Source organism: Pseudopipra pipra, chromosome 26 (assembly GCF_036250125.1).
Source record: "Pseudopipra pipra isolate bDixPip1 chromosome 26, bDixPip1.hap1, whole genome shotgun sequence".
NCBI classification, from domain to species: domain Eukaryota; kingdom Metazoa; phylum Chordata; class Aves; order Passeriformes; family Pipridae; genus Pseudopipra; species Pseudopipra pipra.
In genome coordinates, this window is record NC_087574.1 from 5,250,565 (window position 1) to 5,276,624 (window position 26,060).

At 60.9% G+C, this 26,060-nt stretch overlaps 1 protein-coding gene across 27 annotated transcripts in view; it reads left to right on the plus strand.

The window, feature by feature from the left end:
- The window catches only part of SRCIN1 (SRC kinase signaling inhibitor 1), a 76,244-nt gene that overhangs the window by 34,090 nt on the left and 16,094 nt on the right, over positions 1-26,060 (plus strand). For 18 of the 27 annotated variants that reach the window (XR_010425229.1, XR_010425231.1, XR_010425230.1 and 15 more), the window contains exons 1-9: positions 1,748-2,440; positions 10,690-10,713; positions 22,901-23,093; positions 23,204-23,402; positions 23,563-23,656; positions 24,060-24,874; positions 25,197-25,289; positions 25,476-25,519; positions 25,820-25,995. Coding sequence is in view for 13 of the 27 variants with exons in the window: in XM_064636358.1 (XP_064492428.1) it covers positions 1,763-2,440; positions 10,690-10,713; positions 22,901-23,093; positions 23,204-23,402; positions 23,563-23,656; positions 24,060-24,874; positions 25,197-25,289; positions 25,476-25,519; positions 25,820-25,995 (2,316 nt within the window). In the remaining 14 variants the exon portion in view is untranslated. Of the gene's footprint in view, positions 1-1,747; positions 2,441-10,689; positions 10,714-22,900; positions 23,094-23,203; positions 23,403-23,562; positions 23,657-24,059; positions 24,875-25,196; positions 25,290-25,475; positions 25,520-25,819; positions 25,996-26,060 lie in introns of those variants that run through there. The other 9 variants (XR_010425241.1, XR_010425242.1, XR_010425240.1 and 6 more) reach the window with 2 other exon arrangements.

Sequence of the window (26,060 nt, forward strand, 5' to 3'; positions counted from 1 at the left end):
TTTTTCTTCTTTTTTTTTTTTTTTGGCCCTCTTTTTTCCCCCTTTTTTTCTTCATTTCTCCCACAGGCAGTAAATAATAACAGGGAGAAATGATTCTAAAAACCCTGGAAACCTCAGGTGCCAACCTTTAAATGACATTGGGATCCAGCACTGGCTCTGCCTGAAACATCTGAAACTCGCTTTGCTATTCCAGAGGAGCCCGGGAGGTGTTTCAGATCCCAGGCTTTGCTGTTTTATTGGGATTTTGAAGACAAAGTTAACGTGTAAGAGAGTTGGTAACATCAGAGGCGAACAGTAACATTCCACAAATGTCAACAATCCCTTTTTCAGCCTGGCAGAGCCCGCAGCAAAAAGCACGGGAATGGGAAAGGGAGAGAAATGCTCGTTTTAAATTTGTGTGTTTAAAACAGAGCAGGGAAAATGAAAAAAAAAAAAAAATAAAATGCAGGGGAATAATTGTAGCAACCCCCATCAGACCTGTGGCAGATTTAAAATCCAGATGGGAGAAGGCGCTGAATGGGAATATTAATGATGAAGAGAGGAATGGGAATGGGATGGGGATGGGGGGCTGCTGGAGCGTGTTGGCTGTGGGAACTGGGGGGAAAATCCTGCCCTGGGAGGGGTAAATCCGGCAGGAGGGGGGTGGAAGTGGATGATCTTTAAAGTCCCTTCCAACCCCGGTGTTCTGTGATCCCGTGGTTGATGCTCTGGGAGTTGGGATTCATCCAGAGATTCTCTGTGGTGCCTCGTGTTGAGTTCACAGAAAGTTGGGAACTGCTGGGAAAATGAGGAATGAGTTAGAAAAATAAGGGACAGGTAGGAAAATAAGGAAAATAATGTTATGTTATTAGGAAAATAATATTGTGGTCCGTCCCTGGTTCTAATATTCCCGTTGCTTTCGGATGTGCTTTTCCCACACGGGGCTCAGCGGGGGAACTGGGACTGGGACTGGCTTTGTGCAGATGGATTCTAAATCCTAGGGAAAAAAGGGATTAGGGACTCATTTCTTGTCCGTAACCTGTAAAAAGCTGTGTTGGGATTAGACCTCGTCTGAGAGGATGCAGGGTGGGGTCGAGCCCCGGGGCTGAGCTGGAGCTGAGGTGTCCCTCTGAAAAAGTGTCTGGAATTTTGGATTTCAGCTTGTCCAGTTGTGCTGCAGGGAAAGGAAAAAAAAAAAGAAAAAAAGGCCAGGAAAAGGCTGGAAAGGCTGGAAAGGCTGAAAGGGCTGGAGCTGAGTGTTAGGAACGTGGTGGCGGCCGCCTGACGGCAGCAGATTTGCAGCTGCCCGGGATAAATCCGCCTGTGGAATGAATAAATAAGAGGCAGTGTGGATGTGCGGCCCCCAGGGACCCCCAGGGACCCCCAGCAGCACCCAGGGGGGCACAGAGGGGTGTGGGGCACGAGATGGGGCACGAGGGGGAGGGCAGGTAGGGATGAAGGTGGGGGGGAAGGTAGGGATGAAGTTGGAAGGGCCAGGCAGGGAGTGCAGGGATGTAGGGGGGGGCTACAGGTGGGGATGAAGGTTGGGATGAAGGTTGGGATGAAGGAAGGGAAGGTTGGGATGCAGGAAAGGATGAAGGTTGGGATGCAGGAAGGGATGAAGGTTGGGATGCAGGAAGGGATGAAGGTTGGGATGAAGGAAGGGAAGGTTGGGATGCAGGAAGGGATGAAGGGTGGGATGCAGGTGCCCATCCCTGTGTGCACATCCATGTGTGTGTGAATCCATGCATGAATCCATGTGTGATTCCCAGTGCCCATCCCTATGATTCCCTCTGCCCATCCCTGTGATTCCCTGTGCCCATCCCTATGCCCATCCCTGTGCCCATCCCTGTTATTCCTGGTGCCCATCCCTGTGCCCATCCCTGTTATTCCCTGTGTCCATCCCTGTGATTCCCAGTGCCCATCCCTGTGTCCATCCCTGTGTCCCTCCCTGATATTCCCAGTGCCCATCCCGGTGTCCATCCCCGTTATTCCCGGTGCCCATCCCCATTATTCCCGGTGTCCATCCCTGTGTCCATCCCAGTGTCCATCCCCGTTATTCCCGGTGTCCATCCCCGTTATTCCCGGTGTCCATCCCTGTGCCCATCCCAGTGTCCATCCCCATTATTCCCGGTGTCCATCCCTGTGTCCATCCCTGGATGTTCCCAACCCTCCCCCCCCCCCCTCCCGCCATTCCCTCCCGGCCCCGCCCCCCCGCGCGCTCAGCGCCCCCTGCCGGCGCCGCGGTGGCGGTGCGGTGCCGCGGTTGCCATGGCGACGTTGCCGCGGGCGGGGCGGGGCGGGGCGGGGCGGGAGGAGGGGGTGGCTCCGCCCCCTCGGCCCCGCCCGCGCCCCCCGAGCCGAGCCGAGCCCGGCGGGGCCGAACGGGGCCGAGAGGAGCCGGGAGGGGCCGAGCCGGGCCGAGCGGCGCTGCGGACCCCGCGGCGCTCACCTGCCGCAGGTACCGGGCGGGCGGAGCGGGATGGAGCGGGTCGTGTCCCCCCCCGGTGTCAGATTCTCCCCCCGAGCTCCCCTTCCCCGGCTGTCCTGGTGTGCTTCCCACCCATCCCGCTATGCCCCTCCCCAAAATTCCCGGTCGCCACCTGGAGATGCTGGTTGCCCTCTCCCCCACCCCGGCACCGACCGATCGTGTCCTTGCGCTGGCAGCGGGGCTCGGCCCCGGAGAGGGGATTGTCCCCCCTTTCCTTTAGCCCCCCTTTCCTTCAGCCTCTACTTTCCTTTAGCCCTCGCTTTCTTCCAGCCCCTCCTTTCCCTCCAACCCCCCTTTCCCTCCAGCCCCCCTTTCCCTCCAGCCCCCCTTCCCCTCCAGCCCCCCCCCTTTCCCTCCAGCCCCCTATTCCCCTCCAGCCCCCCCCTTTCCCTCCAGCCCCCCCTTCCCCTCCAGCCCCCCCCTTCCCCTCCAGCCCCCCCCTTCCCCTCCAGCCCCTCCTTTCCCTCCAGCCCCTCCTTTCCCTCCAGCCCCCCCTTTCCCTTCAGCCCCTCTTCCCCTCCAGCCCCCCTTCCCCTCCAGCCCCCCTTTCCCTCCAGCCCCCGTTTCCCTCCAGCCCCCCTTTCCCTCCAGCCCCCCTTTCCCTCCAGCCCCCCTTTCCCTCCAGTCCCCCCCTTTCCCTCCAGCCTCCCTTTTCCTCCAGCCTCCCCCCCTTTCCCCTTTCCTGGGGGTTCCCCCCATTCCCAGGCTGGCAGCAGGAGGGGGTGGCAGTTTGTGGCTGGCAGCAGGAGGGGGTGGCAGTTTGTGGGTGCCATCGTCCCTGCCTTGCCCTTTGGTGCAGCACCTGGGGGGTCTCACCGTGCCCCCCTCCATGTGCACGTGGGGGCCGTGCAAAGCCCCCGGTGGTGCCCATGCCAGGTCCCAGGGCAGCTCTGCGTCGTCACCTGTGTCCCTGTGCCCCCTCAGGGGACACTGATCCCCTCTGCCCCTCCCGGGCAGTGCAGAGGGGCAGATGGTGGCCTGGGCACGCAGCATCCCTGTGCCCTGCGGGGGTTTGTCCTGCCTCCAGCTCGCCTGGCTGGGCATCCTCCCCACAGGGCACCTGCCAGCCCTGCGGGGACCCCCAGGTGGGTACCCAAAGCCGGACCCCTGCAAGGGGAGGAACAGTTTGACCCCCACCTCGCTCCAGCCCCCTGAGGGGTGCCAGAGCCACACGGAGAGGTGCCCGTGGCCTCGGCATGGGATTGGCATCGCCTTGTCCTCGTGGGGTACCCGGCACGGGCAGGGTTGGGGGTCCCTGGGCACTCCACCTTTGCAGAGCCAGTGGGGCTGGTGGCCTGTGAGCGCTGCCTGAGGTGACCCTGGAGGCACGAGTGTGGTGGGAGAGGGGAGTGGGGTCCTCCCTTGTGGTTCCTGAGGTGTCATGTTGGTCTCCGGAGGTGGAGAGCGGCGGGAAGGGCTGTAATGGTGGAGCAGAGCGTGTGAGGCTGTCGGGAGTAACATGAGCGTGTGTGCCTGTCCCTGGAGCTGTCCCTATCGATTCCCTGATTCTGCTTTCCTGGGAGCAATTCCTGGCTGATTAAAAGAGACCTGGCCCACGGTTTGGTTGGGAACGGGGGAGCTGGAGTCGTGTAAAGCTCTGTGGGTCACCCCACTTCTCCTTGGTTGTTTGGTTGTTGGTTTTTTTTAATGGAACCGGGTCTTGAAGTCCCAGAGAAGTGGGTAAAAAATACGCTGGTGACAGTGATGGCAGCCCTGGGAAGGGCAGCAATGAGCCCATGGAATCATCTGGCAGGGAGATGCCCGGTAAATGCCCACGGGGGATTGGAGGTGGGATGCACCTGGAGCGCTCCTCCTGGCACGGCCACGCTCCCGGTGCTCCCCCTTCCTCACCGCGGTTCCTCCCTGGAAGGGCCGCGCGTATCCTTGTTCTCCGGCACACCCGGGCAAGGTGAACGCGTCCGTCCATCCCTGCCCCGAAGTTTCCTGCTGTTCCCAACCCCAACCCAATCTCCTTCCGCCCGTGGCCTCGGGGGTCCTTGCGAGACGGGTCCTTGCGCCGGTGTGGCGGGGCTGGGCTGGCGCGGAGCGGGCTGAGGGGAGGGAACGCCAAAGCCCTGCAGCAGCAGCAGCAGCAGCAGCAGCCGGAGCGGCAGCTCCGCCGTCCCTGCGGCTCCTCCAGCCCCGCTCCGGCGGCACCGGCAGCGTCGGGAGGGGAGCGGGGAAGAGCAGGTCGGTCTCCATCAGCCGCGTGTCGGGGTCCTGCCCCCCCCCAGCTTTGCTGCTGGCTGGGCAGGGGGTGGGTGGGCAGCGGTACCCCCGGGACCCTGCGGCGGGCGGCGGGGGGGCCGCGGCTGCCGTCACCCCCCCCGAGGGCACGGTTGCGGTGCTGGCGTGTCCGGGCGACCCCGCCGAGGATCCGGCCCTCGTCCCTTGGGTTTCTCGGGTGTTTACCTACAGGGATGAGCTTCCCCGGGTTTGGGGGCGCCCTGATGGAAGGGGGGAGGTCACCCCGAGGCTACCGGGGGTCGGAGCGCGGCGCTGCCGGCGGGGAGCGGAGCGGTGCTCGCTGCCTGCTCGCTGCCTGCTCGCTGCCGGGTTTACCCTGCACGTCCCTATTGTGTTGGTCCACCTACGCCGTGCCGTTGCCATGGCTACTCTGCCATCTGATCTGCCCAACTTCTGCCTGCTCTCCCTGCTTTCCCCCAAAACCTTTGGCCCGGGAGCAGGATGGAAGGTGGAGGACACCTTGACCCCTGCGGGGAGCTCCTGTTGGTGCAGGGGCCGGGTAGAGGTGGAACAGAGACACACACACCCCCCCTCCCGAGCGGGCTGGGGGTGTGCTGGGCACCAAACCTGGTCCCCAGGGCACCTGCAGCACGGGAGAGGTCCCTGACCTTGGCTGTGGAGGCTGCAGGAGGGAGGTTCTGGAGCCCAGGCAGGCAGTGGCATGGCTGCTCCTCAGCAGAGCGTGTCCTGATGCATTGCTCCGAGCAGACATTGCAGATCTGCTTATCAGGAAAGGAGGGGGCTTGAGGGAGAGTCAGGGATGCAAATGCACAGAGGTGTTTGGGCTCTGGTGTCACCTGGGCTGCCCCAGAGACACCACGCTGTAGGTCAAGGCTGTAATTGGTGCTGGAGAGCTGATGCTCTTGGAGGAGGAGGAGGGTGCGTGGGCAGGTGGAGGGTCCTGGAGGGAAAGTTTGAGCCGTGCAGCTGGGACAAGGGTCCCGTTGAGTGACTGTGACAGCTGGCTGTGGCTGTGGCATCTCTGGTGACACTGTGATGGCCATCAGAGCCTCTGGGGGCTGGGGGGTGGGGACAGGGGTGGCAAACCCCAAGGCTCTGCCTAAAGATGCCAGAGCAGCAAAACGAGTGCCTTGGTGCCCTTCTCATGGAGGGCTCTGGTTTGGGTGACCCACCGAGCCTCCTTAGGAGCCCAGGTGTGATGGGAACGAGCCCCAGCCCTCCTGCATCCCGTCCTGTCTCCACTGGCCTCTCTGCTGCTCAGGTCTGAGAGATCCTTGCAATGATTGTGAGACCCCAGGTGACAATATCTGCAGCACTCGCTCCCCGCTCTGCCCGCTCACTGTTTGCATTCGACTCTCTCTCGTCTTGTCACTTTGCCATTTCCACTTTAATTCAGTTTCTCTTGTGCTGAAAAGCATTAAAAAAAAAACTTTAATAAGGAGGAACAGATTAAACTCGCTTCGCAGTTATTTTTCAAGGAGATTTTTGTTTGTCAAGACGTCGTGCCTGAGGGGGGGACTCGATCAGGAACTGGAACTCCTGGAAATGAGTTAATTAAAAAGCCGATGAAGCTGCCTCTGTCCTCCCTTGTGGGAGCTGGGGCTGCTGCTGCTGCCCATTTTAGAGGGACACTTGGTCCTGCCTTGTTAATCACTAACAGGTTTGTGTTTTATTTGCTAACCAAGGGAAATCCACCTTGGCCAGGGCGATGACCCGCTTGGATTTCATTTACCTCCTGTCTCCTCCTGGGACAACCACAAAGACTGGTTTATTTTGAACTTAACTCCAGTGTGTCCTTGATCACATCCCTCCAGCTCTGCTTTTCCTCTCTGCAGCCTATGAGTGTGTTTGTGTGAGTGTGTTTGTGTGTGTGTGTGTGTGCACCCCTCCAAGCATCCCTCTGGGTTCAGGGCAGCACCTCCACCCCCTCCTTGCTCTCCCACGTGTGTTCCAGCTCCTGTGCACACACGTCTGTGCTCTGGGAGGGGGGCCTGGTCCTGTTTAGTCCATCGTTTTTGCAGCATCATGGACATGACTTTCATTGTAATTATAATCTCAGCCTTTGTAATTCTCCCTACCTTCTGCAGAGCCCTGCTGCAAGGAGCCTCCTGCTTTATTGCTTGTAACAAGGCTGTCGCTTCAAATCCTCCCTCGGACCATTATCTCCCTTTGATGCTTTTGAAGAGCCAGCGATATGTTAATTCTACCTTGGCCCTCTCCTCTTGCCTTTCTCTTTGTACAAATCCAACCCTTGCCAGCCTGGCTGGCTGCTGGGGGGGGGCTGGCAGGGAGCTGGGCACTGCTCTGGGGGGGCTCTGTCCCTGCTCTGCCCCTGGATTTTGGGATGTGGCTTCTTTTCAGGCCGTGTCTGTGCTGTCCTGGTGTCCCACCAGTGCCGTGCCCGGAGCGGGACCCCCGTGCTGGGGGTGCTGGGGGTACTGGGGGTCCAACCTCGTTGCTCTGGGGGGTCTGGGATGGGTGGAGGCTGAGCTGGGCAGCGTGCCCGAGCGGCAGCAGTGCCTGTGGGGACAGATGGAGCCCACACAGGTCTGCGTGGTGGTGCCCACGGCCCGCTTGGCGCCGGCAGACAGCACCAGATTGTCAGCCCTGCACGGCCCTGGCACCCAGCAGGGCACGGGCAGGGCAGGCAGCGTGTCCCTGTCCCCCCACTGCTGCTCAGGGGTCCCAGAGAAAGGGCTTTTCCAGGGCTGGATCCAGGCACCTGGGAGAGGGCGGGTGCTGGGTCGTCCTGGCATGTTCTCCAGGTCATGCTCTCCAGCCCAAATCACTTCTAGAATGTTCTGGATCCCCTCCCCTGGCACTTGGGGTTCGGACGAGCTCGTGATGTGATGGGGAGCTGGTTGTGTGCGGTGGGGGTGTAATTTATGGGCTTTGTGATAAGCTTGTCCAGTCATCCTAAAATAATAAATAAAACACACACCCGGGGCTGGCAGGAGATAGGATCAGTAATATCAGGGCTGAGGAAAATTACTGAGACTCTTCAAGAGCAAAACGAAGAGCGGGGAGAGGAAAAAGAAAAGTTGCAGAGAGAGGAAAAAGTCAGGGGCGTCGTCTCCTGCCACGGACTGGGTTGGGGTCCTTTAGGGGACTGGGCCAGACTGGTTTGATCAAAGCTCTTCCCAGTGATGCTGAAACATCTGATCTCATGGGAAGGGCCCATTGCAGCCATTCAGAGCACGCAGGAGTTGAGAGGGGGTGGGCACCTGAGCACCCCCCAGGTGTGAAGGCAGAATTTGGGGAGCAGGAACTGGGTGTGCTGGTGCAGGGAGGAGGGGAGAGGCAGCTGCTGGAGGCTGCCGAGGGCAGGGGGTGGAGGATTTGCTCCTGCCCCTTTGAAATCGGGTGTGGTTTGTCTCAGACTTTCCTGGGAGGCCACATCCCAGCCCGGGGTGAGGCTGATGAGCAGGAGCAGAGTTACAGAACTGCTGCCCTGTGCAGCTTCCCTGGAGACATTCCCAGGGAATGGCAGAGCCTTCAGGGGCTGATGCAATCCTGCTCAGCTCCCAGGCAGCTCCAGCTGAGCGGGAGGTGCCACCACAGCCTCTGCCCAGGGTCGGTGCTTTGGGCTGGCACGTGGCACTGCTGGATTTTGGGCTTTGCCCCCGTGCACTGCTGGGTGGGCACTGGTGCTACCAGCCTGCCTTGTGCCCAGAGTCGCTTGCCATGCACCCAGGGTCACTTGCCATGCACCCAGCACCCCTTTCCCTTCACCCAGCACCCCTTTCCCTGCACCCAGCACCCTTTCCCTTCACCAAACACCCCTTTCCCTGCACCCAGCACCCTTTTCCTTCACCCAGCACCCTTTCCATTTACTCAAAACCCCCTTCCCTTCACCCAGTACCCTCTTCCTGTACCCAGCACCCCTTCCCTGCATCCAGCACCCCTTTCCCTGCACCCAGTACCCTTTTCCTTCACCCAGCATCTTTTCCATTCACTCAAAACCCCTTTCCCTTCACCCAGCACCCTTTTCCTGTACCCAGCACCCTTTTCCTGTACCCAGCACCCCTTTCCCTTCACCCAGCACCCCTTTCCCTTCACCCAACACCCCTTTCCCTTCACCCAGCACCCTTTCCCTTCACCCAGCACCCCTTTCCCTTCACCAAACACCCCTTTCCCTTCACCAAACACCCCTTTCCCTGTGCCCAGCACCCCTTTCCCTGCACCCAGCACCCTTTCCCTTCACTCAACTCCCCTTTCCCTTCACCCAACACCCCTTTCCCTGTTCCCAGCACCCTCCCCCTGGAGCTGAGGCCATGGAGCTGCAGGGGTCAGTGGCTTTGTCAGTCCCAAAAGTCCCAAACTGAGGCGGTTTCTCGCTTTCCAGGGAGTGTTTTGGAGAAGCTTGGCGTGCCCAGGGATGGGCTGGGATCCTGCTGGCTGTTATCTAATAGTGCCTGGTAATCAGGGCTGGGAAGTTCTATTCCTGGTCCTGCCTCTGAGTCACGGTGTGCCCTTGGAAAAGACCTTTGTGCCTCGAGGCTTGTCTGCCTGAGAACGCTGCACTCGTTGGGCTCAGATCACTTTTTAGAACAGTTTGGGTTTGGTGGAGGCTGAACTTGGGTTGGGATTACGGATGTTGTGTGGAATATTAATGCCAGCAGCGCCTTGAATTGGAGTCAGAGCGTCCTGCTGAGGTTTGGGATGAGTCTAACAAGTGAATTTGTGTTTATACACATCGGCTGGGCCTCTGCTTACCCTGTCAGCAGAAGGGGGAAGGAAATCAGCAGCAAGTGAAGGGAAGGAAGCAGCAAATCTGCCAGTGGGTTGGGAAAGTCCTTGGATAAATACCCTGTGATGGTCTGATGTCATTGCAGCTTCTCCCTGAGTGTTGTGGTGGGAGACTCCTTGGCAGCACATTGCAGGGACTGGTGGGGACTGGGAGCTTGGTGCAGGAGCCTGGTTTAGATTTAAAATAACAATTAAAGAAATCATCCTCTGAGGAGCAGGTTTGCAGGCACAGTGGTTGTGGTGGAGAGATAAGTGCTGTCTAGAAACAAAGGGATGGGTGGGGGTGAGAGGGGAGGACAGAGCAGGCAAGAACTTGGATCCCAATGAAAGACTGTTGGGACAAAAGCTGCCCTGTGCCTGTTTCTCCCACCCCACCCATCAGCTGCACATCCCCTTCCAGGTGAGGTGGATCCCACCCCTGGTCACTGGATCCCCCTTCCCTCCTGCTGGACATGGGACAGGGCTTGGAGCAACCTGGGATAGGGGAAGGTGTCCCTGCCCATGGCAGGGGGGTGGGACTGGATGAGCTTTAAGAGCTTTAAGATCCCTCCCAACCCAACCCAACCCATCCCACGATTCTGTGCCTTGCTGGGCTCCTGCAGCCCCGGCCCGGCCGTGCCCTCCTGGGGCTGCCCTGGGAGGGGGTCCCGGGTCTCTGTGGGTGTCACAGCAAGCTGAGCATCCCCAGAGAGCCCCAGTGGTGATGCCCAGTGGGTGGCTGTGGAGAGGGGAGCTGCCAGCTCTCCAGCTCCCCGGGCTGTGAGCGGTGCCAGCTCCCGTCACCGGCGGCAGCACATCGCTCTGACACCGGTGAAAACACCACGGGGGGGGGCAAAGGGTGGGTAGGGGGGGGAAGGATTGGAAGATCCCTTTCAGAATGAACATTATTCTGACTTGCAGCACCGCAGCAGCCCGGCCAGCACGTGCCAGGATGGTGGTGTGGGCACAGCGGGGGCTCCGGTGGCGATGCCGGGGTCACTCTGCACCCCAACCTGCCCTGACCCCCAGGAACCCCCACCCCTCCCTGCCTGCATGATCCTGCTCCCCCCCTCAGCATGAACCCCCTGCCAACCCCTCGGGAGGGACAGAAACCAGAGCAGGTTTTTTTTTTAAACGTGGCAGTTTAAAGCCAGCGATTCTCAGAGGGAAAACAAGAAAGTCAAAGTGGAATCTTAATGGTATTTTTTTTGTGTGTGTGTGTGTGTGTTTTCTTTCGTTTTGTTGTTTTATTTTTTTCGTTTTTGTTTTGTTTCGTTTGTTAGCAACCCAACTACTGGAGCTTTAAGGTCAGTATTTCTGATTTTTTCATGCTTCTGTTTGAAATGCATGTGCTCGGCCACCCTCGTCCCATCGCTGTGCCCGTGGAGGGAGGGTGGGAGCTGGGGGTGTCTTTTTTTGTGGAGGATTCCTGGGCCAAAGGAGTTTTGTTGAGGATTCCTGTGCTAAAGGAGTTTGTGGAGAATTCCTGGGCCAAAGGAGTTTGTTGAAGATTCCTGGGCTAAAGGAATTTGTGGAGAATTCCTGGGCCAAAGGATTTTGTGGAGGATTCCTGGGCCAAAGGAGTTTGTGGAGGATTCCTGGGCTAAAGGAGTTTTGTGGAGGATTCCTGTGCTAAAGGAGTTTGTGGAGAATTCCTGGGCCAAAGGAGTTTGTTGAAGATTCCTGTGCTAAAGGAATTTGTGGAGAATTCCTGGGCCAAAGGAATTTGTGGAGGATTCCTGTGCTAAAGGAGTTTGTGGAGGATTCCCAGGCCAAAGGATTTTGTGGAGGATTCCTGGGCCAAAGGAGTTTGTGGAGAATTCCCAGGCTGAAGGAGTTTGTGGAGAATTCCCAGGCCAAAGGAGTTTGTTCCCAGCTCAGCAGAGGTTTAAGCTCGTGAGAAGGATTTATAGTTTTGGGCTGAGTTGTGCAGACACAAACCTGGTCTCTGAGCAGGACGAGTCTGTGGCCTGCCCTCATTCTCAGGGCACACCCCACAGTCCAATCCTGCTGCTTTGGAGTTATTCCCTTGCAGCACAGACCTGAATTCTGGGAAGAGGACAGAAAAAGGCGTGTTCTGGGTGGGGTCGGAAGCCGACCTGTGGAGCTCCATCCCGCTGGCTGCTCCCAGGCAGAGATACGAGGGTTGCTCTGGTTTCCAGCCTCTTCCTCCTCCTCCTCCTCTCCCTCCTCCTCCTCCTCGAGCTGTGGAGCTGAGCTTGTCCCTCCCGTGGTGACCCTGCCGAGCTCTGGGACCTGCCACCCTTCCCATCCCACCGTGTCCCCTTCACTTCCCTCCACCCAGCTGATGCCTCTCCCAAGCCCCTCATTCCCCAGAAATCCCACCTGATCCCAGATGAGCTCGGGAATCTCGGGAATCTGGGGACGGGAGATGCTGCGCCAGCGCTTCTCAGGATTGATGGAGAGGGAGGAGGAAGGAACGGGCCCGGGAGCTCGTGTTCCGCCTTGGGGGATCTCTGGGGCAGAAAACGAAGTTGTTTGGCTCGGCTGGAGGTGTCTGGGAGGGGAAGGGGCATCCCTGTCCCCCCCCTCTGCGCTGCTCCTTGGGTTGCGGGGAGGAACGGGGGGGAAGAATTCCTGCTTTTTTGCTTTTATTGCACCGGGATCTCTGTGCCCGCCTCTCCCGGGCTGCACGGAGAGGGGGGTGCTGCTGTCGGGAGCCTCCTGGCAGCTCCCAGGGGCCGTCCCTGCCCTCTGGCTCCTGCCAGCACCTCGCAAACAGTCGGGCCATTGTGTGCGGGGTGAACTACGCATGTCTCCTCCTCCTCCTCCTCCTCCTCCTCGCCCAGGGATGCTGTGGCAACGCTTCAAGGTCGCCCGTGTTGCGGGATGACCTTGGCGTTGTTGTCCCCCCGGGCTGGGTTTTGCTCTCCCCGTGGACAATCCAGGGGCTTCCCGCGGTCGGCAGCGAGGGGAGCGGGGGAGTCGGGAAACGCGGAATGCGGGCACTTGTCCCGAGTCGGGAAACGCGGAATGCGGGCACTTGTCCCGAGTCGGGAAACGCGGAATGCGGGCACTTGTCCCGAGTTTTCATTCTCGGAGTGTTTGCAGCGTAAAAAAAACGGGTGTGGGGGGTGTGAGCAGCAGCTCCCTGGATGTTCAGCTGTCTGGGTTCTCACAACCACGTGGCTCCCGGGGGCATTCCTGGGGCTGGGAGTGGGGGAAAGGCGCAAAATCCTCAGTTTTTATATTTTTTTACCGGTTTTTTGTGACTTAGAAATGAAACGGGCACGAGGTTTGGGAGTCCCCCACCCCACAAGGTTCCTCCTCAGCAGCAGCCGGGGGGTTGCAGCCACAGGGATGTGTTTTCTCTGATCCCATATTTTTCCACCCAGCGCTGGGAGTGCTTTGGTTGCAAGGGGAGCGTCTTCCCGGCTCTCCCCGGGCTGTGGGAATGTGTTGTGGGTTAAATCCCCCTCCTCTTCCCAGCCCCAGCTGCCTGACCCCGCTACCAAGTGGGGCATGAGGCAGAGGCAGCTGGGGATGGCTTGTCAGGGGCAGAGCCCTGCGGGGAGGCTGATCCCAGCAGGCAGGTGCCGGGGGCTTCCTCGAGGCCTCCTGTGTCCCCTGGGGCCTCCTGCGGCTGCAGGCTTGGCCTCCCACCCCCCAAAATCAAACTTTCATGACCCTTTGGGGTCCCTGGCTGTGTCCAGCTGCCAGGCTCTGCTGCTGGGGGTGCAGAGCCAGCCCCTCTCCATCCCTTGGCCCCAGAGGGGGGCTGCAGCTGGCAGGGGGTGGAGGGGATGGGATGGTGGGAAGGGCTGTGCTGGATTCCCAGGGACACCCAGGGACGTGGCACGTTGCTGTCCCCCCTCCTTGGCACCTCCCCCTGCCTGGGGACGGGTGGTGGCAGGAGCTGGCTGAGCTTTGGGGGTCTCCAGGCCTGGGATTTGGGGAAGGGGGTCCCTGCACTGCTGTGTGTGTGAGTCACAGATCCTCCTGTGTGTTGGTGGCAGTGCTGGCTGAGCTTTGGGGGTCTCCAGACCTGGGATTTGGGGAAGGGGGTCCCTGCACTGCTGTGTGTGTGAGTCACAGATCCTCCTGTGTGTTGGTGGCAGTGCTGTCGTTGCAGAGGAGGGTCCAGGACATCCCACTGTCCCCGGGTGTTCCATCCCACACACTCCCTCGTGCCCAAAGATCCCATCCCAGCCTCTGCCACGCTCCCTCCTCCTGCCCCAGCACATCCCTGGCATTCCTGCCCTCACTCCCAGCCTGAGCCAGCCCCGCTCAGCTCCCAGCTGTCCCTCCCTGACGGGCTGTGCTCACACAGAGCCATCGATCCAGCTGCTCCATGGCCTGTGTCACGCTCCTGCCATCCCCTGAGTGCCCAGGCACATTCCCAATCCCCTGGCCAGGACAGCCTGGTGTCCCCCCCCCTCATTTCCATCCCCTGAATCCCATCCCAGCTCCCAGCCACCATCCCTGCCGTGTGCTGGGTGTCAGAGGGGCGTCTCAGCCCCGGGGCTTGCAGGGCCTGGGAGGTCCAGGGGCACATCCAAGGGGAAAAATCCTGCGGGGAACCTCTGTGGAAAGAGTTGAGGCAGCACAGAAGGCTGGGGGCTCCTGCTGTGCTAATGCAGGGGGTGGGCTGGCTCCTGGCGGGATGGAGGAGGAATGGGAAGATCCAAAGGCAGAGCCTCGGCAGAGCTCCTTTGGTGCCAGGACTTTAAAGGAACATCAAAGGCAGCGCAGCAAAAAGCCAGGGAGGGAAAAACGACTGGGATGTGGGAGGGAGAACGGGGAGAGAGGGACACACAGGGCGCATTTGTCTTTAAAACAAGTGTCTGGGGCCGTGTCACCCGTGCTGAGCTCATGCCTGGCTCCTGCTCCAGCAGCACTGGATGGCTGGTTACGGCCCCTCCATGGCACGGGGCTTCCTTCTGGGAAGCCATTTCCATCTCACCGGCGTTTTCCCGGCCGGAATTACAGGCAGGCAGCGGTATTTACTCGCAGGAGATGAGCAAATAGCAGGCGGGCTTAGCTCCTGTAATCCCGCTGCTCCCGCACCAGCCTCCTCCCCACGCCCTCCCGGGGCCCTGCTCCGCTCAGGGATGGGTTATTCCTGCTGGGAAGGGGGGCTGTGGGGTGGGGCAGGACGGGGGAGCAGCTGCTGGGCTCCTGCTCCCCCCTCCTCGCTCTGCTTTTGGGGCTCTGGCTGGTTTTGTGACCTGCCCTGGGAGCTGCTCCCCGGCGCTCGGTGTTCCATTGATCCTGGATGTTGTGGATATTTATTGTCATGGAATCACAGCGTGGTTTTGTAGGAAGGGAGCTTAAAGACCACCTCGTTCCAACCCCCCAGTGCCGTGGGCAGTGGTGCCACCCGCCAGATCAGGTTGTTGGGAATGCCAGGAGCATCCCTGGTGTGGGAATGGGGGGGCTGAGGCGCGGTGGGACTCGCTGGGTCACCCAGGGGAGGTGCAGCAGCACAACCTGCAGCAGTGGCTGGGCTGGAGTCCCGGATTTGAGGCTGTTTCCCTACAGCTGATCCCGCTGAAGTCGCTGGCTTTGGGGTTTTTTTGCACTTCCAACCGGCCCCTCCAAGCCTTTTCCCCAAGAGGCTCTGGCACACGTTTCCCAGCTCCCTGTCCACAGCTGCTCCAGCAAATCCTGCCTCAGATTCCAGGGAGCTGAGCCTTGTCACCTGCCACCCTGAAGTCCCTGTCCCTGACGCTGCTGCCCCGTGTCCCTGCTGCTTTCCAGGTCCCCTCCGTGGTGCTGCAACCCTTCATCCCCTGCAAGGGCTTGTCCCTTCTCCCCCCTCCATCCCCTCTCTGCTGCCTCCTCACACTTGGCTTTGCTTCCCATCCTCCAGTGTCCCTGAAGGATGCAGTAATTTGCTTATTTTTGGAAGCTGCTGTCACACGAGGCAGCGGCGCCAGAGCAGGGACTGAGCACGGCCAGGAAGGGGCTGGGTGGGGGTTGGGGTGCCAGGGATGGAGGCAGAACTGACCCCCTCACCCCAAAAAGCATCTCCTGCCACGTTCCCCTCCCTAACCCGTGCCCTGAGACCACCTCAGCCTCAGGGGAGCTGCTGGATTTGGTTCCCCCACTTGTCCAGGATGCTCTCACGGGCAGGATGCTCCTCTCCCCACGGCTTCCAGGCTGGACATCCCTGTTTGAGGCACAGGGAAAACAACCCAGGGAATTAAAACCCGGCTGCCTTTGCTGGGAGGTTAATGATTAATGCTTGTCCTCCCCGTGGGAGTCAAGGTGGCACCCGGTGCTGGGAGATGAGTGGGATGGGGATGAGTGGGCACAGTGTCCCCTCAGCGGGGCTGTTCCCAGCTCCAGCCTCCTGCCAGGGATGGAGCAGCTGTTCCCATGGTTCCCGGGCACCGGGACCTTCTGCTGCCCCACTGCGAGCAGTGAGGCTGCTCCACCCCTGTGGTTTTGGGGAGAAAACGAGCGTTTTGTGGACTGAACGCAGAGTCCTCCTCGTCATGGCTGGACCCGCGGGGACAGACAACCCTTGGATCCTTCCCTCTCCCGGGCAGGTATCCTGGTCCGACCCCGGTCTCCTCTGCCAGGCAGGTGCTGCCGGGTGAAGGATCGCGCTGGGCAACCAGCAGCGTCAATATTCATGAGGCTGCAGAGGATCCAGGCTTTTAAATATTCATCAGGCAGGCGAAGGCTGTCGGTGCCAGCGGGAAGGGGAGAAAACGCAGAGAGAGGGGCCAGGCGGCCACCCGTGTCCCCGCGGAGCCGTGTCCGGGGGCAAAGGGGGGGTGTTTCAGCTTGGAAACGCGACATCCGAGCGCCGTCACCCCCCCGGGAGGGTCGGGCAGGTGCTGGATGTCGGGATCGCGGCGGTTCTGGCTGCGGGGACAAACATCCCAGGGCAGCGAAGCTCCCGCTCACATCTGGCTGCGGGGGGCGGGCCGCGCACATCTGGAGGGGGAGGGAGGGCCCCGTGCTTTAGTCAAGGGGTCCGGTTTAAAGAACTAATCCGATTTTAACGCTAATCCTGTTAACATTGAGATCAGGATTAATTCTGGGTTAATCGGGATAATCCTGACAAAATGTTGAGCATTAGAAGGGGGTGAATTATTGCTGCCGGGAGCGGCAACGCTTTTAATTTGGTGGTGAGACACGGGTGGGGGAGGGAGAGGGGAGGGGACTGAACCCCCCTGCATGGGGGAGACTCCTGGAACACTCAGAGCATCCTGGGCCTCTCATTCCTTCCACCTTTGCAGCCCCAGTTAACTCCAGTTTTCCCTCATTTTCTTCCCAGCTGGGCAACTCCTGGCTCTTCCCTTTCCAGAGGCAGGGGCTGGGCTGGTGGAATTCCCTCCTGCACGAGGAGTTCAGCATTCCTGGCTGGTGGAGCTGGGGAGAGAACACTGCACAGGGGTACAGAGGGGTTTGCTTTCACCAGGATGGAGCCGGGATCAAGTGCCTGAGCTGGGATGTGTGGGAGCAGGGTGGCAGCACTGCCAGGCACCTGCAACGCTGGGATGCCCTGTCTGGGACTGGTTTGAAGCTGGAGGGCCGACACCCAGGCCTGGGAGGCTGCTGAGGTCACGCCTGGGGCCCAGGGATGCTGAATTCCAGTTGGGAATGCTGGGTTCTGGTTGGGGATGCTGAGTCCTGCTCAGGGATGCTTCCCCAGGAGGAATTTGCAGCCAGGCCGGAGGCAGGGAGGGGTGTGCAGGGGAGGTGTCCTGTTACCTGGGCTCTGCTCCTCTTACAAAACAGCTCCAGCTCTTGGCTGAGTCACCTCTGGGAGCATCAATAATTAAGGACGAGCGGAGTTGGTCGGGAATGAATGAATGAAGGGAAGGAATGAATGAAGGCACGGAGCAGTTGGGGCTGTGCTGGCACCAGCTGGTTTGCAGGAAGGTGCAGGGCTCACCCTGGTCCCGGGGCTGGGAGTGTCCACACAGCAAAGATTCCAAGACGCCCTTCCCTGCTCCCGGAGGCTGGTGGGGTCTCCTCATTCCCACTGGGATGCCGAGCCCCAGCGCCCATCCCGGGGGCTCAGCACTCCAGCAGATGGGACCTGTGGTGGTGGGATGCTGGATTAAGCGATGAGAGGGGGATTATGAGGGATTAATCCAGCTCAGTGTCCAACCAGGGGCCGGAGCAGGGCTTTGTGTACTTGGTAAATAAGCGGCTGCGCCGCCGTGCCCACGGCTGGCCTGGCCAACGCCGTGCCAGCTGTTTCCCAGGGATTGCAGGGCTCCCTCTCCTTTATCCCCATCATGTGGCACAGCAGAGGAGATGCAAACGGGCAGGAGTGGGGAAGGTGGTGGCTTGGCTGGGCGGTGAAGCTGCCGGGACCTTCCAGGCTCTGCATCCCCCCGCTCCGGGGCGATGCCCGGCCGTGCTCCGGAGCATCACCCCTGCCCATGGCACAGGATGGAGCGGGAGCTGGGGGGGTCAGGGGGCTGCTGCCGGACCCAGCCCCCCATGGAGCCGCCCACCACAGCCCAGGAGGCTTCTCCTGGTGAGGAGAGGCTGAGCTCGGGGACGGGCACTGCCGGCGGCGTTAGGACAGCGAGGGCTTATCCAGCCTGGTGGTGAGTCCAGCTCCGTGTCTGGGTGTCCTGGGGGATTTTTGGGGGGCAGAGAGGCTGCAGAGCTCGGGCTCAGCTGGGCTGGGGAGCTGTGTGCCCTGTGTGTGTCTCAGTGGGGTGTTCAGGGACACCCCCCCTCCCCTTTGCTCCCTCTCCTCTTGTTGCAAATAATGTTTTCCCACGGCTGGAAGTCCCCCGAGCCCCCGGCGTGCTGGGGAGGGTGGGGTGTCCCAGGGTCAGGCAGGAACAGCCCTGGGGAGGGTGGGGTGTCCCAGGGTCAGGCAGGAACAGCCCTGGGGAGGGTGGGGTGTCCCAGGGTCAGGCAGGAACAGCCCTGGGGAGGGTGGGGTGTCCCAGGGTCAGGCAGGAACAGCCCTGAAGGGTCTGTTGTCTCCTCAGGTACCCCTCAGAGAGGGAGCAGGAGCTGGTGGAGGATCCACTGGGACAGACCCCGTGCCCCCTCCCCGAGGGTCCCTTGACAGGGTCACCCTTCCTGCCTGGCTTAGGAACAGAGTGCAAATATTAACGAGCTCCTGTGGCTTGGAGTGTTGTGTGGGAACAGCTGCTCCATCCCGGGGCAGGGGCCTTTCCCCACGCATTTTGCATTTTTTCCATGTTTTTTTTCGCTCCTATCTTCTTTGAAGTGGCCTGTGGGAGGTCCAGAGCTGCTCCTGTGCCCTTCCACCCTCTTTCTGCCAGTCTCCTCTGTGCCCCTGGTCCCTCTGCTCCTCTCCTGACCTCTCCCCCTCTCCATCCAGATCCAGCAGCTCCGCTCGTTGTCCGATCACTGCTGGATCCAGAGGGGTGACCCCAATCCTCGCCCAGATTCCTCAAAAACTGCTGGCACCTTGGTTCCCTCCAGCTCTGAGAATTCAGCCCTGGAAGCTGGGGAGGGAAATGCTGGAGAGGGGTGTGGAGGAAGGGAGGGAGGATGAGGACAGGGAGAGGGGAGAGGCGGGGATGAGGAGAGGAGCATCCTTATCCAGCCAGGCAGACATAATGAAGCTGCTTCTGCACTGACAGTAAAAGGGATTGTTGGGGGTTTTAGGAGCTAAAAGAATCACTTAATTGTGGCTTTTTTTAGCTCTGGGGAGATAAAAGACAAAAAAAACCCCCCGAGTCTCCCTCCATTCCCCATCCCACCTCTTTTATATAAGGCTCCCACAGTGGGGGGGTCTTCCCACTGCCTGGCTCCTCTGCCTTCTCCAGAGGGGCTGGGGGGGGAGATGGGAGCTCTGGGAAGGGGTTTTCACTGGGACAATCACCACAACAACACCCGTGGGCACTCCCAGGGTGTAAAACGTGATTCCCTCTGCTCTGGAATGCTGGAGTGTCCCGTGGGGGTTCAGTCCCTGGCAGGCACCCAGCAGGTTTGCTCCCTGACCTTGGTGCCCGTCGCCCACCCCCCCTCCCACCCACTCTGCCCAGGGAGGGACCTCCTGCACCCTTGTCCCGTGGCCTTGGGTGGCTTTTATTTGGCTTTGGGTGGCTTTTGTTTGGCTTTGGGTGGCTGCACTCCTTCCCTCCCCCTTCCGAGCATTCCCTGCTTCCCACGCTGGTGGGGGCAGCTCCAGGATCCCGGGGTTGGGGGCGATGCTGCTGATGCTGCTGCTCTGGCAGGAATCAGTCTGGGATCGTGTTAACCCTCTGCAAGTGCTGGTTCAGCAGGAAATGGGTCATTTCCCAGCGTGGCATCTCTGCAGCACGGGGACAACAAGCAGAGGGGGCTGTGTCCCCTCCCCTCCACCCCCTCCCTGCCACCACGGGGGGGTTTTACATCCCACAGGGAGCGTTTGGGCTCTTCTGAAGCTGCAGGAGCCCCTTGTTGAAGGGGGGGAGGGTCTGGGCTTGGGTGAAACTGTCCCTGAAGGTGTAAAAACTGAGGAATGGGGGGGGGGGACAAGGCCTTTGTGCCCAGGCTGGGGGTGCAGGGTGGGTTTTGGTCACTGCAGGGATTTATTCTGCACTCACAGAGCCTTCCCCAGCTGGGAGGGGCGTGGGGTGGGACCCTGCATGCCCTGGGTGGGGGCATCTCCCCCTCCTCTGGATGGACAGGGGGGTGACCCTCGGTGGGGTGACAGCAGGGAACATCCATCCCTGCACGGGCAGGTCCTGGCACTGCCCATCCCGGGGTGGCACCCTCCAGGCAGGATCAGAACCCCCCTCCAGCAAAGCAGGAACCCGGGTGTGGAGTCATTTAACCTCCCCAGGGACGGATGGAGCCTCCTGAAGGTGCCCTGTCCCGGCATGTTTGGGATGATCCACGTTCTGGGTGGCTGTGAGCGGGTCCCACCCCCTCAGGGGGGGCTGTGGGAGGGGCTGGGGGGCAGCAGAGCCCCCCCAGGGGTGCCAGGGGCGGGAGGCAGGATCTGTGGGGGTTGAGCTGTCGGTTTGATGTGTTATCCCAGAGCAGGAGGAATCGTTAGCGAGGCAGAGCAATAAAACCTCGGGTTCCCTCTGAGGTGGCTCATTCATGGGCTGCTGGAGGCCAAGGTCGGAGCAGCCACTGCTGCCCCCTCCCTGGGCTCTGGGGGTGCCTGGGTCCTGCTCCCCCAGGCAAAAAATGGCAGAGATTCCCCCCCTGGAGCGCTTGGAGTTGTGTCCCCCCACTGCAGGACCTGCCCTTCCCAGCACCCTGGGGTGCACGAGGGTCCTGTGCCCACAGGGGTGCCCTGAGTGAGGGGCACTGGGGAGGGGGGCTGTGGCTCTGCCCCGGTTCCAGCAACAGTTTTGGGGGGCTGCTGCTCCCTGCTCGGGCTGGGGGAGCACATTTTGTGAGCATCAGGCCAGAACAGTCCCTTCCGGGCTAAAAATCCATTAACTTCTATCCTGCCTGTTTTCTCCTTTTTTTTTTTGTTGTTGTTGTTGTTTGACTGATGCCATAATTATCTCCAGCAGATGAGCTTAATTACCTGAGGTCAGCGGTGCCTGCAGGGCAGGGCTCACCTGGAAGGGGGAAGTTCTCCCTGTCACCTGCTCCTACAGGTGTCCCATGGGCTGGGGGGACCCCAGGGCATGGGGGTGTGGTGTTATAGGGGCTGTAGGGACCCCAGGACATCAGGGTGTGGTGTTATAGGGGCTGTAGGGACCCCAGGGTGTTGGGGTGTGGTGTTATAGGGGCTGGAGGGACCCCAGGGCATGGGGGTGTGGTGTTATAGGGGCTGTAGGGACCCCAGAGCATCAGGGTGTGGTGTTATAGGGGCTGTAGGGACCCCAGAGCATCAGGGTGTGGAGTAGAAGGGATGGATGGATGGATGGATGGATGGATGGATGGATGGATGGGTGGATGGGTGGATGGGTGGATGGATGGATGGATGGATGGATGGGTGGGTGGATGGATGGATGGATGGATGGATGGATGGATGGATGGATGGATGGATGGATGGATGGATGGATGGATGGATACAGGGCAGGGTGAGACCCCTCTGGCACAGAGCACAGGAAGGAGCCAGGAGGGCACAGCCAGGCTGAGGAGCAGCCCTGGCAGTGTTGGTCACATCCCAACCACATCCCTGCTCTTCCCTGTTGGGATCCATCCCGGGAGCTGGATCCCAGCTGGATCCATCCCGGGAGCTGGGCAGCAGCACCCAAACCCAGAGCAAACGCCTGCAGAGGGGCACCCCCCAGCCCTAGAGGGTGTGCAAGGGTGGGGAGCCCAAAAAGCAGCTGCTGCACCCCAAACACCTCCGTGCCACGAGCGTGAGGGAGGGGAGGAGGGTCCATCCATCACCTCCTGCTCCCTGCAGCTCCCTCGCCCGCTGGGCACCCTCGGGGTGCTGCTCCTGGCCGGGTCCATCCCCGCATCCTTTCCTTGGTGTCGGACTCGAGCAGCTGCGCTGCCAGAGCTCTTTGTGCTGGAACAACAACAGCCAAACCAAGCAGTCAATTTTCCAGCAATTAGCTCCAGCGAGAACATTACAAGTCCTCCAAAAACCCCGCCTCGCAGGATTAATTAAATCTCCCAATTAATGTCTAATTTAAATGATGATGATGGCTGTTATCATTTCATATTGATTTTTTTTTGTTGTTTTTGTTTTTTTTTTCCTTTCCGGTCTTAAAATAGAGCTGTTGTCCCTTCCAGGGCCGCCTTTTCCACACCCCAGGAGCTGTTTGTTCCCTCTGTTTGCTTTGCCAACGGTTAAACATGTGTCTGGAAAATCCAAAGCCTGGTATTTTCGGGGGGGGGACATCGACGGGCACCTGTGCCAAGGGGGGGCCCGGCCACGTATTCGGGGATGTTTGTGCCGAAAAATCCGTGTCTGGAGCATGAACTCCCCCCGCAGGGAACACACTGGGAAATGGGGCTCCTGGCGTTATTAAATTTTTCCTGCTGTAAGCCCCGATCCATTGCTTTCTCCAGGCTCACACAGCCATAAACCTCGCTGCTGCTCTGCTTCCAGAATAAGCCGGGCATTTATGTTTCCCAGGAGCTGGTTCATTGGTGTAATGGATGTGTAACCTCCTGGAATTGCCAAGGTTATTCCAGAGCTCGCACGCGAGTCCCGGCTCCGGCGGCTCCGGCCGGGTTTGTTCCAGGGGTTGCTGGTGCGGGAGCTCAGAGGCACTGGAGTGGCACTGGGAGATGGGAAACGGGAGCGAGGGATGGCAGGAGTGAGGGGACTGGGGATGGGGGGCCGTGCTGGGAACAGGAGGCGGAGGAGGCTTCGAGCTGGCCCCGTGTCTGGATCACATCAGGGCCCCAACTCAGTGGGAATCCGGGATGGAGCATCCCTGGATGCGGCTCAGCCTCATCCTCAGGCACGTGGTGGGACTTTTGGGGGTGTTCTGTGCAGGGCCAGGAGTTGATGATTTTCAGTGGTCCCTTCCAACTTGGTACATTCCATGATTCCATGATTCCCACAAACCTCTCCATCCCAGGTGGGAGCAGCACCCGCCACGCCCAGGGCTGGGATACCCACCACCATCCTCCTCTGAGCTCTCCCCTCTCCCTTTCCAGACGAGGAGCTCCCGACACTCCCAGGGCTCCCAGCCTGGCTTGGCCGACCAAGCCAAACTCTCCTTCGCCTCGGCCGAATCCCTGGAAACGATGTCGGAAGCGGAGCTGCCCCTGGGCTTCAACAGGATGAACCGGTTCCGGCAGAGCTTGCCCCTGTCCCGGTCCACCAGCCAGACCAAGCTGCGATCTCCAGGTACCCTCAGGCTCTGCCAGGGACCTGCCTGGCACCAAACACCCCTCTGTGTGTGCCGGGACGGGGCCTGGTTCCCTCCCCTCACCGCCCTCTGCTCCCTCCGCCTCCAGGGGTCCTTTTCCTGCAGTTCGGGGACGAGACGAGGCGCGTGCACATCACCCACGAGATCAGCAGCATGGACACCCTGCACGCCCTCATCGTGCACATGTTCCCCCAGAAGCTCACCATGGGCATGCTCAAGTCCCCCAACACCGCCATCCTCATCAAGGACGAGTCCCGCAACGTCTTCTACGAGCTGGAGGATGTCCGGTGAGGAGGGAGGGAGGGCTCAGGAATCCACCACGGCCTCGATTTTCTTTTCTCTGAGGGAAATGAGCGGGATGAGGCGGGAAATGGGGGTGTGGGTGCAGTGCTGGGACTTTCAGGGGGTGCCTGTCGGGGATGCTCAGGGCTCTGCTTCTCCCTCCAGCGACATCCAGGACAGAAGCATCATTAAAATCTACCGGAAAGAGCCACTCTACGCCTCGTTCCCAGCCTCCCACATCACCAACGGCGACCTGAGGGTAAGGGGGGGACACGGGGAGAGCCTGGGAGGTGGGTGCACCCAGTGCAGTGGGGCCAGGAAAGAGAGAAAGCAGCAGAGGCTGGTAATTTGTGGCAGGAGGGATGACTGGGATTGGTCTCGCCTGGGTCCGGAGTTTTTTAAGTGTTGCTTTAAGAGGGTGGATGTTTGGGGTGACAAACACAGTATTTAGGGAATTCATCAGGATAAATCCTCCTGCAGCCGGATGGGAAGGAGGGAGTGGGAAGGAGGGAGCTGTTGGTACTTGGAGGGTGGAGGGTCCCAGTGGGGCAGAGCAGGGAGGGGATGAACCCGCAGTGGGACACAGGGGAGGGGATGAACCCGCAGTGGGACACAGGGGAGGGGATGAACCCGCAGCACTGACCCCCCGCCCCTCCCCGCAGAGGGAGATGGTGTACACGTCCAGGGAATCGTCTCCCACCCGCCGGCTCAACAACATGTCCCCGGCGTCCCACCTGGCCTCGGGGTCGCCCCCGCCCGTGCTGCAGTCCTCGTCCCCGTCCCGCTCCCGCATGTCCTACAGCGGGGGCCGCCCGCCCTCCTACGCCGGCAGCCCCGTGCACCACGGCGAGCGCCTGGCCAGCCTCCCGCCCGCCCCCGGCGTGTCCCCCAGCCCCAGCGCCATCCTGGAGCGCCGCGACGTGAAGCCCGACGAGGACCTGGCCGGGAAGAACGTGGTGCTGGTGAAGAACGAGGGGCTCTACGCCGACCCCTACGGGATGGTGCACGAGGGCCGGCTCAGCATCACCTCCACGCAGTCCCTGGCGGGCATGGGGGACCCCTTCGGCTACTCGGGGGGGCTGTACAAGCGGGGCTCCGTGCGCTCCCTCAGCACCTACTCGGCGGCGGCGCTGCAGTCGGAGCTGGAGGACGGGCTGTACAAGCCCAACGCGCCCATCTACGGCGACACGTACGGCCCCGGGCTGGGCTTCCGCGTGCCCCCCTCGTCCCCGCAGAAGATGGTGGACGTGCAGCCGGGGCAGAGCCCCCACAGCCCCTACTCGGGGCCCCCCAGCCGCTCCTCGCCCGTCCGCCAGTCCTTCCGCAAGGATTCCTGCTCCTCGGTGTTCATGGACAGCCCCGTGGGCAAGACGCGCAACCCCAGCTCCTCCGGCCCCCCCGAGCTCTTCCCCGGCCCCGGCGAGCGCCCGCTCTCGGGGTTCGGCTCCCCCGGGCCCGCCAAGGACACGGAGACGAGGTGAGATGGGGCCTGGGAGAAGCCCCCCGGGGATGGGAGCTTTGCTGCTCCGCTGGTTTTCCAGTCAGGGTGGCTGGGGAGGGAGAGCAGGAGTCGAGGGAAGCTTTGGATCATCCCCAGGATGGGGAATGAGACATGGAGTGAGGGTGGAGGGGAATGGCTGGGGGTGCTGGAGGCTGGAGAGAGAGGGAATGGAGGGGGTGGATGTCCCTCCTGGGGCTGCAGGGAACAGCTGGATGTGAGTGAGGCCGGGACAAACCTCAGGGTGCCCTCGGTTCCGGATCCAGCTCCTCACCCGTCCCCTCTCCCTCTCCCCGCGCAGGGAGCGCATGGAGGCCATGGAGAAGCAGATTGCCAGCCTGACAGGGCTGGTGCAGAGCGCTCTGCTCCGCGGCTCCGAGGCTGAGACCCCCAGGTGAGGAGCGGGAGGGCACCTGTGGGTCCCCCGGGGCGGGGAGAGACCTCCGACTGAGCCGTTTGCTGCCAATCCTGGGGGTCCTGTCCCCCTCCCAGGGGACACCAGCCCCTGCCATGCCCCTGCCTCCATCCAGTGAGGATGAAGGTGCCTCCACACTCACTCCCCTTCTCTCTCTCGTTGCAGTGAGAAGACAGAAGCCACCAACGGTGGGACCCCCCCGTCGGCGTGTAAGTGGCTGGAGATGAGCCCCTCACCCTGCAGCACCCCCTCCTCTGCCCATGGGTGCTGGGTGTCCCAGGGAGGGAGCAGGAGTGGGGGTCTGCACCCCCCCATGTGCTGGCAACCAGCAGGACCCCCCCATCCCACTCTGGGGTGGCCTCTTAGGGCAAGCAAGGGGAGGGTGGTTTTGGAGACCACCAGGACTGAAGGCCTGGGCGGGGAAATAAGAGAAACGGGGCTGAAACCTGTCCTGGGGTGGGACATCACCCTTTAACGGTCTCTGCTTGTCCCCCCCCGTCCCCCCACAGCCACCAGCCGCAGCGGGGGCACCCCGGTGCCCGCACCACCCCCCCCCTCGGCCAGCAGCACCCCGGCGGGGCAGCCCACGGCCATCACCCGCCTGCACATGCAGCTGCACCTCCACGACCTGCAGCAGAACGCCAGCGACCTGCGCAACCAGCTGCAGCAGCTCAGGAAGCTGCAGGTGGGTACCCGCAGGGTCCCCAGCCTGGCCTGGCTCGTCCTGGGGTGCCACAGGAAAATCCCTCT